Raw genomic sequence first — 13,706 nt, forward strand, 5'->3', positions numbered from 1 at the left:
AACCAATGTTTTTATTTTGCAGGGATGCTTTAATCATAAGGTTTACATTTGTTCAGTTACCACACAATTTTATCCAAAGTGACTTAAGGCAATAAAAGCAAGTAATGTCACTAGAAATACATCAATATGTAAATGCTGATCTGTAGGTTTTAAGTGGCATATAAAATATGCAATCTTGTTTGATGTTACATATATTTTGTTGTTCTAATGCTGAATGTAATGTACACCAGGGGTCAACCCCATCAAAAAGACTAAAACTAAACTAAACTCAAAGCAAACCTTATACTCTAGCATGAGATCTGTTTATCGAAATCTGCTATAGCATAGAAGTCTTATACAGTAGACCACATTTATGATGCTTTAGAGGTATTTTTCATTTCATAAATTTAAAAAAAAAATGTTAAGCTTGACCATCTCTAGGAACTGTTCACAAAAGATATGTGATGGTTCTTCAAAGATTTTTAGTACTGTGAGCAGAATGAATTATCATGGAGTGGCAGTCTATTTTCGATTCATTGCACACCAGTTCTGACTTTTTTGTCTGAAATGCTTTGATGTTAAACTTTAATTATGACCACATGTTATGTCAATAATACAATAATACAATACATTTACATACTGCTTCCAAAAATTTCATCCATTATTAAGAAAAATTCAGATTGTTTTTTTCTTCTTGTATTTTTTTTCCACAGCAAGCATTTTGAGAGGTGTTTTGACAAATTAGATCAACTGTACAAGCTAAAGCTTAACATGCCATGTGACAAATTATGCCACAACCCAGCAGGCACAGGACGCCAACATGACTTGTAGCCCAGCAACAGGTGATGTTGCATTTTGGGTGTAAATGAACATCAGGTTGACGTCAGAACCCAAAATCAGATCATTGTCAATGTCCAACGTCAGACTTTTCTAACACAACCTAAAATAACTAAATATCAATGTCCAATGAGGTTACAGCTTGACATTGTTGGGGACATTACCACTATGATGTCTATCAAGCGTTGGATTTTGGTTGCCATTCCTGGCAAATAAATGTCAATATTTTGTCAATATGACATTAGTTTAAAATGTTGGCTCAACATTGGATTTTGGTCACTTTATAACACAACCTAAAATCAACAAAATATCAACGTCATTTCACATCGTTATTGGCCATCAAAATAACATTGTCCTTAAATACTGGCTAGACATTGAATTTTTGTCACCCGACATCACGACCTAAATCTAACCTAAAACTAACACCTTAAGATATTTAAGATATTTGTACCCGCTAAGAATTCACACAGCACTAAGACTTTTTCCCCTGAATCTAACTGGAAGGTTTCTTTGCTTAATGAATTTTTAGAAACACAAATAGGTAAAATTGTATACAAAAATGTTGCACTCTTAAAATGTTGCACTGTACTGAGCATGACTCAAGCTGCATGTTGATAAAGGCTTGTCATTTAAGCATACAACTCAGTATAGAACCTCAAGCAGATCTCAATGTCCTGTGAAGGCCTGGATGTGGATTCCTCTTTAGGACAGGAGAAAGGGACCAGGTGGAGGTCCATGGAGGTCAGGCTGAGAGACTTGCAACTGGTCTCGTTGGCTTCTTGTGTGTATGTATGTGTGGGTTTGTGTGTATGTGTCCATTGGCTTCAGAGCTGCAGGAATGCTGGTGTTTGCTAAGTGAAGAGAACTACAGAGACTGTCCAAACACACGTCTGTTTGCCAACTGGGAGCATATTCCTGTCTCTGTGCTGGGAGCCTCGCTGGCGGGCCCCTGAATGGAGCCTCTTGTGCGGAGAGAGAGGAGAGACAACAGCGCTTAGTGCCACTGCCCTCTCCAGTCTTCTGGAAGTGCTACAAGAGGACTCTGTTACCCTGACTGAAAACCTAGAAACCTGTTATCTGTGCTGCAAGACTTTCAGCGTGGCTCATATTGGTGTCGTTTGTTAGAGTGCATGTTGGGTTCTGGTTATCTGTTGTACAACGAGGATACGCTGCTGTTCACTTCACGAGCAGGCCCGATAAATTGGACGGTGTGATGAATTGGCTTACTTTTAAAGACATTCCTTGCTAGATTAAGCCATCTGATGTTCTTGAATGTTCGGTCACATTTCAGGCTGCTTGCTGTATGTGAATCCATGTCTATGCTTCATACTGTATGTAATTTCCATGCTAATTGACTTTTTTAAAACTATATGTGGGAGTTGAGTCTCAGAAACTTAACATAGTTCTTTCTGAACATGTTAAAGATTATTGTACAGTACGTGAAGACTCTACTATTTCCAGGGTTATTGTAACTATTATTATAATATCTTAATTTATAGACGTATACCCAACAGTTGTTGTCTTTTTTTTTAGGGGGGCTTATGTGTTTTTACTGTTATACTTTACTGGATGCTACCTTAATGAAAGAAATTTGGAATCCATGAAGAGGTACAGTATGTGAGGTAGCTGTAGAAGTGTTGATGGACACAACCTACTCATTCTATGTTTTGATTATTATTGGGTCTAATCGATTTTTACCCTACCCCTTTCAACTGGTCCTTGAAACAGAGTGTAAAGGGGAAGAGTTTCAAGTTTCCCCCTCAGAAATGGGACAGCACTACAACACCCGCACACAACATCATTAAAAAATTTTTTTAAATAAATATATAACGCAATATAACGCAAGCGCTTGCAATGAGAAATATATATATATATTTCTCATTGCAAGCGCTTGCGTTATATTAGATCATGATAATGTCTGTATTCCATTCCAAATCACAAAGGCAACGATATCATGTTGTCACAGGATATAGTGCGACAATAAGCTCGTAACTGTACTGTGTATTTACACCGTGGCCATATTCATCAAGCCTACTGTACTGTATGTAAACACAAAATAAACAACATTAACATTTTACCAAACACTGTAAGAAGCTTATTCCCAGCCATTAGACTTTTCTGACAGGGTATTTGAGTGTAATCGAGTGACAGATGTGAAAGTATATTGTGGGACCACTATACAGGAGTTATTTCATGGGTTATAGATAGCGAAATTTAGCAATTTTTTTGTATTTTTTTGTATTTTTATTTTATTTTTTTTAAACATGAACGCTAGTGTGAATGTATTAAAACATGCTCGTTTGTTGAAAAAATTCTTAAAAATGCCAAAATAAAAAAGCAAAAATGCTGAACTATTATTTTTGGTAATGTTGAACTAAAAGCATAAAAACTGCCTTTCCAAAGATGATGAAACCCAGTCTAATTAGACAAGATACAAAAAAAGCACATTTATTTTATTTGAAATAGTTGTGCTGCTTCAATTTAAAGCTAAAAATGAAACAAATATGAACAAAACCTACTTAAACATTAAAAGAAGAGATTGAAAGCACCAATGAAATTGACTGAAACTAATGGACAAAAGAAGAACACAAACAAAAGAACAAATAAATAAAGGAATGAAAGTTTGTAGAACATTTAGAGTAAGAACAGAAAAGACACATCAGATACGGTATTTCTTAAAAATAAATTCAAATAACCAAATAGGCAGAAATTGAAAGGGCAAATGGAACAATTGAATTAATTAAATGAACATTAGGAGGAACAGCCAGACACGTTATTTATTTCTTGGTCCATTTAAGCACCATGTCATGTACACGTTAGTTGAAGTTTGTTCCTTGCTACTGTCCTCATTGGCTTGCTTGGTTGGGAACCACACTGAACTGAACTAAACTGAACTTCAACTCTGAAATTGATCTGAAACTGTTTGAGTTTACTAAAACTTCTATGCTGAGGTGCTTTGACACAATCTACATTGTTGGCGCTATAGAAATAGAGATGAATTGAATTGAGAAATTGAATAGTTCTTAGGGCTAAGTTGAATGTCCTATATCCATCATCCCATCATGCATTAATTCAGTCAGCTGAAACAAACTCTGCTTGACCAGCACTAGAGAGTGTACTTCTGTCAAAGAGCGAGTTATACTTCAAAGACACCCAATACTTTAGATATTAGATTATGATGGTGCTCTTTGACATGCCTCAGAAGCACACTTGTGTTGGAGAGCAGATGAGTTTGGTTGCGTTTCTGTGGAGGGGCTGAAAGAAAGCCAGCAGTGTGGCTTGAGTATAGACTGGAGTGCTCTCTGTGTGTACAGTAAAGCATCACAAACTGTCACTCCACCAGGCCTGACCGTGGCTCCAGGCAGCTCACGGTCTCAAAACTCAACACTTCATTAAAGTGTAGCGGCTCCCCAAGGTGCTGCGCTGGAGATGAATGAAGGGATGAATAATGCATTTCACTTTAAAGGACAGAGCCTTTCACTTCCTCTCTGCATAGTCATGTGCTGGACACACATGGGCAGTTTGGAGTATATAGTCACTCATGGTATATACAAGCTTCCTCTTTCCAGTTTGTACATTAGAAACAGCAGCATAAGGAAAAAAAATTCTGACAGGACCATGGTTAACATAAGAAAGAAGAGTGTTGCATTATGTATACAATGTGCACTGCTGTCAAACATTCATGTTTTATTGAAATTTTAATGTAAGCCTTTGTGAAATTCCCATATATTAACCGTGATATTTGTTTTTTCTTTGAACTTTTAATAATTTTATTTCAAGAGTTTACACTTGGATATTGCTTTATTAATGACAGGTTTGGGGAGCAAACCCTGAGCTCAGAGATAATTCAGCCCAGGGCTCCCGCCTGGTCAATGAGCATGTAGTGGGGTGGGGTAAGAGATCAGGTAGTTCTCGAGAGCTCCCCCTGGTAAAGGAGGAAAAGGGGGAGGTGAGGTGGATGAGTGGAGTCTTGGAAAAATGGAGATAAGGGAGAAAGGCAAGATGGGCTGTTTATTGGGAGTTTTGAATAACCCAATTTAGGGCTGCATGATATTGCGATATTTCTTGTTTTGTGATATATAATGCAATATGAATACAATTTCACCAGATGACTTAATATCTCTATTTGTAAAGAATTTATAATGTTAGATCGATTGGGAGGATTCTGCAGTGTAAGTGCATCTCAATAAAATCTATTAAACGGTCTATAAACCTTTTGGAGTCCCCCGACACATTTTCCATTTTGATCTGTGCTATTTGCAGTGCATTTCTATATTTGCATGTGTTGCGGGTATTTGTATGGATTTGTTTAGTCAGAGGTTGATGAATTGGGTTTACTATTTGCATCTTCATCAAATCTAATAAACAATCTATAAATCTATCAATCTATCTTGTGGGGGTCCTTCCACACATTTTCAATGTGGTCTTTTACTGTTTGCAGTGCATTTCTGTATTTGCATGTGTTGAGTATTTTCATGCATAACAATCTAAATACAATCAGGAAAAAGATACAACTAAAGTGTTTCATCGTTTTCCTAAGTCTAACAGTATTGAAGTACAGTAACTGAATGATAAAAAATATATATATTTCTATAAATGCAAGTTAGAAATCGTTGTTGTGCTGCGTTTACGCTAGCGGATAAATCGTGCTATTCTCATGTAAATAGATGCATGAACATTTTGAGTTTACCCAGTTCATTCGCACGTCAAATTCGATTCACAATAGACGCGGCTTATGTCTGCCCAGTGACTAGTTTCTCAGTGGGTGAAACTGGAGCACCCAGAGGAAACCCTCACGAACATGCAAACTCCACACAGAAATGCCATCTGACCTAGCTGGGGCTTGAACCAGGGATCTTCTAGCTGTGAGGTGATTGTGCTACCCACTGCGCCACTTTGCTGCCCCTGTTCTTTATTATTATTTTTTATTTACGGTCTAGATTTGTTGGTTAGTTACTACTTTTTACTTCTTTTTTAAATGTATGTAATTTATAGACCAAGGTGCTTTAAAGAGTGCCACAATAAACGTTTTTTTGTTAGCATGTGGCGTGTGGTGAGACGTATTCTGTGGCGATACTGCAGAACAAACAGTTCTCATGTCAAATGGCGACTGTCTCTCATCCCTTGACAGTTTTGGCGTTACCGCTTCGGCTAAAGTTTTGTCGCCAAGCCTGGAGAAATAAACCCTCCTCAGCACTATTTGATATTTTTTCCACCGCTAGTTGCCTAATTTTCTTTCACCAAGGCTTACAAAGAGAGAAAATTGTATCATTTATTACAGACATCATTTATTTATTAGTTCAAGATGTTTGAGATCGCCACACACCGTTGGACTTACCCCAAAACTGTTTCCTTTACGTCAGTAGGAATAATCCGAAGAGGCCACAGTTCTCCCCGTCTGTCTGCGGAGTTATTTATTTCAATTGATTCTAGTTCATTTGTGTCAGCTGTGTTTGTGCTTGTATGTGGGTGAGTGTACACAGGACAGACCTTGATATCTTGTACTAGTTAAGTAAAGATGGCTAAACACAACTTGCGTCTAACTGCAAAACCCACCCACGTACACACTTTCATATACCCACATAATAAACACAGTGACCGGCGAACGCCAACTCATTCGACTTTGCTCTGACTGACAGCCCGTTTGTGTTTATCATCATAGACTAATTTGTTCTACAAGGATTTATTCTGCTAGCAAGGTCACCATCTGGGGCTATGCACACACAGGGCTCCTGTTGTGCAGCACTCGTACACGTACCTACCTACACACAAACACACACATACACTGCCAGTAAGCACTCCTCCTCTGTTCTCACCAGTTAACCAAAAAGGCCTCTTTGAAGTCAGTTGGAGTCTAGCTGTTACTGGAAAAACAGCTTCTGAAAAGCCCTTTACCCCTCCTGATATGCCGTTACCCTGTGAGTTTTTCTTAATTATGTTCACAAGCTTTTACCTTTAAAAGTTTTATCTCAGCAAGTATTCTAATCACCTCACACATTGAAACTGTAGTTTTCTGAACAGCAAACTAATCCTCCTTTTAATGTATAATCAAGCTCTTCTTGTCTAAAAATGTAGTTCGCTGCTTGGAGTTAACAAAAAGCTGCTAGCTACAGCAAGCAATTTTTGGAAAGCGGTAGCAGAGGTAGCTTGATCCTGTGAAAAGGTAGTTGACTACAAGCAACTATAAATAATTACAGCTATTACATGGGTTTCTAGAATATTTGATTTGGTAAATTACAACATTTCCTAGATATGTCCTTGATAGCAGCTGCCTAAATTTATTGCACTGGCTCAATCGGTGTACTTCAAATCACTTTTACTTTTTCAGTAAGTACAGAACTTGACAAAAGTCTTGTCGCCTATCCAAGTTTTATGAACAACAAATAATAACTTCTAGTTGATCATCACGGTATCAAAAGTGGCTTATATGAAATGCAAAGGCCTATAGATTACCTTTTTTTACTAAAATAAAATATGATCATGCCTTGATTTTAAATAGTTTAATTAGGACAGTAAGGTTTGACGTTGCTTAGACAAAAGTATTGTCACTTAACAGAAATAATATACAATATAGACTATAAAGTCATGGTGCAGTGGAAAAATAATTAATATTGTGTAATATGACTCCCATGAGCTTGTAAGACTGCATTTGTACATGTCTGCAATGACTCAAATAACTCGCCAAATAATTAATAAAGTCATCCGGAATGGCAAAGAAAGTGTTATTGCAGGACTCTCAGAGTTCATCAAGATTGTTTAGATTAATCTTCAATGCCTCCTCCTTCATCTTACCCCTGACATGTTTAATAATGTTCATGTCTGGTGACTCTGCAGGCCAATCCTAGAGCACCTTGACCTTTGCTTTCAGGAACTTTGATGTGGAGGCTGAAGTATGAGGAGCGCTTTCCTGCTGAAGAATTTTCCCTCTCCTGTGGCTTTGTAATGTAATGGGCAGCATAAATGTCTTGATATCTCAGGCTGTTGATGTTGCCATCCACTCTCAGATCTCTCGCATGCCGTCATACTGAATGTAACCCCAAACCATGCTTTTTCCGTCACGAAAATCGACTGATTTCTGTGAGAACCTTGGGTCCATGCGAGTTCCAATAGGCCTTCTGCAGTATTTGTGATGATTGGGATGCAGTTCAACAGTTGATTCATGAGTGAAATCTACCTTCTGCCACTTTTCCAAATGATCAACTAGAAGTCAAGTTATTATTTGTTGCACTGGCAACTGTGATCAATGATGAGACTTTTGTCAGATAGTGTAGATTCATATCCATATTTATATGCTTGTAATTCATGTCAGTGTTCTTGACCATTTGACACCAACTTGTGACTGAATAATAAAGCCGGTTAGTGTGTTTTTGTTTCTCAACTTTGTTTCTTTTAAGAGTTAGAAATTGATTACAGCTCAAGCATCAATGTTTTGTCAATGTTTAGTCTGATTGGTTTAGTTTTGTGTGCAAGTAGACATAAAACTAATTATTCGCTTCATGTCTGGCTGCTGATGTTAAGGTTTATTCTGCAAGTGGAATTAAATAAATGCTATATCCCTTACTTGTGCAATTGTTTTGTGTCAATAGTCCAGTAGTATTTGTATTCATAAAACACAATAGGCACATTTTGCCTGATTTACAGCTGGAGTCTTGTTGTTACTGGAAAAAGCTTTTAATAAAACTAGAATTTTAAAATGTTGCTTAGACTTAAGAATTTAATCTCCAACCTAACCTGTTAGAACCCAACCCAACTTTTTCCATGCTATACAGTATAAGTCTAAAGTAGACTAAAGCAAATGTATGAGCTATGTAGTATGTACTAATTCGTAGCATGCATGAATTCTAAAAGTACCCGTAGTTTTACTTCCGGAGCCCAGCTGTTGCATGCTGTAGCTGTAGTTGGGCTTTGTTGTTGTTTTGTTGGTAAATGTACTGAAGCTAATAACATTTGCTTTCTGTATGTAACTACATCACTTTCTGAAGAAGATTTGTTATTTTCTGTTTTTCTGTTACAACCGTTTGACTAGATCTGGAGCACAGTAAAGAACTAATCCACTCAATTCCCCCAGCGTTACTAAATGACTGCCAGCTGAAAATCTGATATTGTTACACTCATTATGTCGGTTTACAGAACCATTTTCACACTACATGTGTAACATCTTCTCAGATAGATTTGTCCATCATTTCAGTCTTATTCTAGTGCCTCTTTATGAAAACTGTTCCAGTTGAGTGGGTCTGGAATATTCCTTTAGGATATGACATAGTAGTGACTAGTGATGTTGTTGTGCATAGCTTTTGGCAGATAATGAAGAATGAACTGTAGAATTCATTACAGCCCGTCCTGTGATTTATACTGGCCAGAGCATAGCAGAGCTGACTGCCTCTGTCTCAGGGGGGGACGATGTCTTTACCAGGTTTAGCCAGACCACCGCTACTGTGAGCAGAGAGAGACCGCAGTGGAAAAGTCAACAACACAATTTGGATTTGTCTTAAATTTGAATATATTTGTTCCAGCGAATCTAAAAGTGAATGAAGGGGGATATGAGTTTGGTTTGTTTTAAACTGATTAATGAATGATTTATTCAGGATTGTTTAAGATCAAGCTACGGAACTGAAGTCTTAATTAATTAAATGATCAATTTTTTATTTTCAAAAGGATACTTGATCCAAAGATGAACAATTCCTGGTCCTTTATTTACTGTCAGGCCATCCAAAATGTAGTCTACATCTCTTTTCTTTAGTATAGCATTCAAGTTTTCACAATGCTTTGTGATTCATTAAATGCGTTTGATCAATGGTCACTGGCAATTTTAGAGTCAAGCAGACACATACAGACCAAAAAGTAATAGGTAATTTATCAAGGCATTTTTTTTTTGAACAATCAGTCTTTCAGTTTAGCCTATACACATTTTTAAAAATTAATTAATTAAATAATACATTTATTTTTTACTTTAAGTGCTGGACCTTAAGGTGACTAAATTACGCATTTTTAATTAACAAATTTAGAATTTTTTTTTTTGCTTGAACTATGCCTTCATGCTATCTATATATTTGTTATCGCACTTAAAAACTTCATGGCGTAAACAAATCCTACAAATGTGTTCTCTAGTCTGAGAGTTGTTTGATTTTGATACGAGTATTCAGACAGGTGCGTAAGTTGTTGTGAACTGTGATTTCTATCAGTCGAAGAGAAAGCGAGACTGGGATTGTGGAGAATGAACGTGCTGTAAATCAGGCCTGATGAGAGGCACTCTGAGAGTTTCCATGCTGCTTGAGTCCTCTCCAGTGCTCCATAACGCTCTGTCTGGACTGCTTTAGTTCCATTACCCACAGCCCTCTGTGCTGTGCCAAGTAGGGCGGCCTTTATTGGCCTGCTCGCTTTGTTTATTTGTATGTTTTATCCATTGCTGGTTGGTATCCAGCAGTTAAGGCCTGTTTCCAGTGAGGATGGAATGATATCTATTCATAAGCATTTTCAGCAATGCATGGTTTGGTGCTTATCAGCATTAAGAATGTGCAATCAAGCACAGTTCTTACAACGTTCTTCGCAGGATTTGATGAAAAACATACATCATAGACATTTTAAGCCAAAGTCTGGTTCCGTTTGTAAATATTTATGTTTCAATTTGATGTAAAGCAACATGCAGCAGACAAATGCAACAATTATTCACTAGCTAAAGTAGTGTTAGCCTTTCAGTTCATAAAGAAAAGATTGCACACAACTAGAAGAGTTGATTGCCATTTTACTTGTGATTCTAGTACAAGTTTACCGTACTGAACATTCAAATACACTGAGGTAAATTTGAAAATCTGAACTTTTCTTTCTTTTCCTGTGCACACAGGGCCTGCAGAGGTTCCCATGATGTCACCCAATGGATCCATCCCACCCATTCATGTGCCTCCAGGCTACATCTCCCAGGTAAATACAAATGTTGAGATCATTTAAAAGTAATTTCATTAATAAAGGCCTTTATATGTATTTTTATTATTATTATATCTTGGGATAGGAAAAAGCGTGTGCATGCATGTACGTTTTCTTATAATTTTGGGGAGGAAATATAGCTGCTCTTTGAAGAATTAAGAAACCCTTGTTATTAGTGACACCAGTGGTCATTGAGTGAACTGCAGTCAGCAACTGATTACTCATGCTTAAACTCAACATGCAGGATTTCACATGCTGATATACTCAAAAGCAAGTGATTTTTCATTATTTTTATTTCATTATTATTATAAAGTAAAAAAAAAAAAGGTGCCATGGCAGCTAGTGGTGTAACGGATCACTGTTTTTTTTTTGTCACAGAACGGACCATTTTTCGGATTAGCCAAAAGGGGGAGGATACTTATGATTTTAACAAACAGAACCTGTAATTTTATTAAAATTAAAATGAAGAAATAATCAGCTGAATAAAAATGATAGTAAAATATTCAGTACTGTGAAAAATTCACTGTTACTACTATGGTTGCTGATGGCGCCAAATGTCGAAATAAATCTAACATAATTTGTGCAATTCATATTTATTTTTAGTCTTAATTTTTAATAAATGAATCAGTTTTTCACTCATAAGTCTTAATGTTTCATTGCTAGATGTGTCATTTTGGAAGAATTATTCAATGACATATTTTGATGACTGGTTGACACCACCTTTTGGTTGAATAAGATAATTGGTGCCTACAACTTTCATTTTTGAACGTCAATTTAAATGCATATGATGGTGATTTTAATCTTTGCCATAAGCATCAGTGTTTTTTTTTTAACTATAAACTGTTCTCCCAGTACTTCTGTGTTATTTGTCTGTTTTTAACCTCATAAATAACATAAAAGACTAAAGACTGAATCTTTTTCTTGATTTTTGTTTTTTCAATCACCGATTTTAATGCAACGATTTGAAGGAATAATAAACATGCAAATCACCATCATTTATAATTTATGTTGTGTGGGTGTTGAGATCCTGATCTTTTAATGATTTATTGTACAGCTTACACTGAATGCATTAATGCAGGCTAAACAAGTAATGACAGAAAACACCTTTAACCTACTGTAAGAAACCCACAACATCCCTAATAACCCTCCACAACTTCTTCCGTCATCATTATATTTTACAGGATAGCCTAAATGCATTCATACATGTTATTTGAATGATGCGAGAGGCGATCTCTCAGTGATCGTTAAAAACTTAGGCTTAAAGAAAAAAAAAAAAAGTATCAATCCATGGGTCACATTTGTTCTGAACCATGGGCTGTAATTCAAATCATGGATCAACTGTGATCCATTACACCCCTAATGGCAGCAACATATTGTTAACGTACATCCCTCCACACAATCCACACTGTTGAAAGCAACATTTCCATTGTTTTCTCTCAATAATAAAATAAACACAAATTAAAACATAAGCATCTGATAACTCTGACACTATGCCCACAGGTGAGGTATAGCAATACACTGTTATGATTCTTTAATTGTAAAGTTTATTTTAAGCTATAAACTATATTGATCTGGCTGTGTGAGGTTAGTGAAAAATGTTCATTTTTTTTTGCAGGACAGATTGTGATTTTGCATTGTATAAACATTTATTAAAAAACAAAAAACTTGAGTTTTCTATAGTCCAACACTTGACATGACAGTGTGTTTGCAGGTTTTATGTTTTGCAGAGAAACAAAAAAAAAAATAAAAAATCAATAATGCTCAAAGAACCGACAACCTCCCATTCTCTCACCTTAGCAAGTGAGACCTACCTGTCTGTACAGGGCTCTTACAGTTCTATTACGATCCATCGGGCACTATACGCGAATCTGTCATCATTCCAAACCGCACTGTGGTTCTTATCTGGCAGATGAGAGGAGTAATCAATATGTAGCAAGTGCTGATCTGGAACAAGCTCTTCAAACTGTAATGCTTATCTTGCTCATGATCGGCCAGACATGAAAGCAGACCCCTGACCAGTAGCTGTCGGAGAGCTACAATCAGCTCTGCAGCAGCGGCGGCTCTGGGCCTGGAGCCTAGTGGTTTCATTATGTCTTCATTTATAGTTCAACATCCACACCTCAGACTCAACCCACAAGCTACAAGCTGACAAACACCATTTCAGACTGTACGCTGAAGTTATTACGAATATTTGTGTTTTGTCTATGGTTCAGGATTGAAAGAACGTGTGTATTTAGGCTTGAGTTTCCTAACCCTGTTAGGTTTAGAACCAAAAATAGGTTGCAGTGTTTTCAGAACTTTTACAATGCGTTTCTATTGATCACTTTACACTGTTACTGAGAGATTTGTCCTCAAGGGCACAATGGAGATGACTCGTGGAATAGTTTTAATACCCGAGCAAAAGATGCAAATACCTTCTGAAATGTCATGGAGTGACAAGCGTTAAGTAAATACAAGTGAAAATGTCAAGGAAAGTTGGGGTGATATTTTGCGAGGAGATAATTTAAATAAAGGTTGTTGTTATCTTGTAATGCCGTTTCCCAGAAAGGAAAGCTAAAGATTAGGCTTTTGTTTACTTAAAGTGAGTTTCCTAATTGCTCTATACTTTGCCACTGTACTTTGTATTTTAGTAGGAAAATAAAAAAGGGATCATGCACTTTTCTTATTCCCTCTCTTTTATAAAACAAGAGTTAAAAAGGAGCGTCATTAAATGTGGAACATATATAATTCCTTCTGCATTTCAAAAACTGTATGTTTACAGATGTGTAAAAACCATAGACTAAAAAAATATAGATATTTTTCAAGCGTGCAAATGAGGCTACAAGTGGGCATAGCCAAACGTAGCCATTTTGTTTGTTTTTCGGGAGAAACGCTTAATACGACTCGTTTGTGTTCTGACCAAATGTGCTTGATTATGTACTATATTGATACATTTTCTTTGGTCTTTTAAAAACACTGTTGTAATACAT

At 36.6% G+C, this 13,706-nt stretch overlaps 1 protein-coding gene across 5 annotated transcripts in view; it reads left to right on the top strand.

Annotated features, from left to right (window-relative positions):
* Positions 1–13,706, top strand: part of fndc3ba (fibronectin type III domain containing 3Ba) — a 235,602-nt gene that overhangs the window by 113,307 nt on the left and 108,589 nt on the right. For 4 of the 5 annotated variants that reach the window (XR_015477915.1, XM_087239921.1, XM_087239922.1 and 1 more), the window contains 1 exon segment: positions 10,658–10,734. Coding sequence is in view for 4 of the 5 variants with exons in the window: in XM_087239921.1 (XP_087096047.1) it covers positions 10,658–10,734 (77 nt within the window). In the remaining variant the exon portion in view is untranslated. 5 annotated transcript variants of the gene reach the window in all.

The sequence above is a fragment of the Danio rerio genome, chromosome 2, assembly GCF_052040795.2.
Source record: "Danio rerio strain M-AB ecotype USA chromosome 2, GRCz13ab, whole genome shotgun sequence".
Taxonomy (NCBI): Eukaryota; Metazoa; Chordata; class Actinopteri; order Cypriniformes; family Danionidae; genus Danio; species Danio rerio.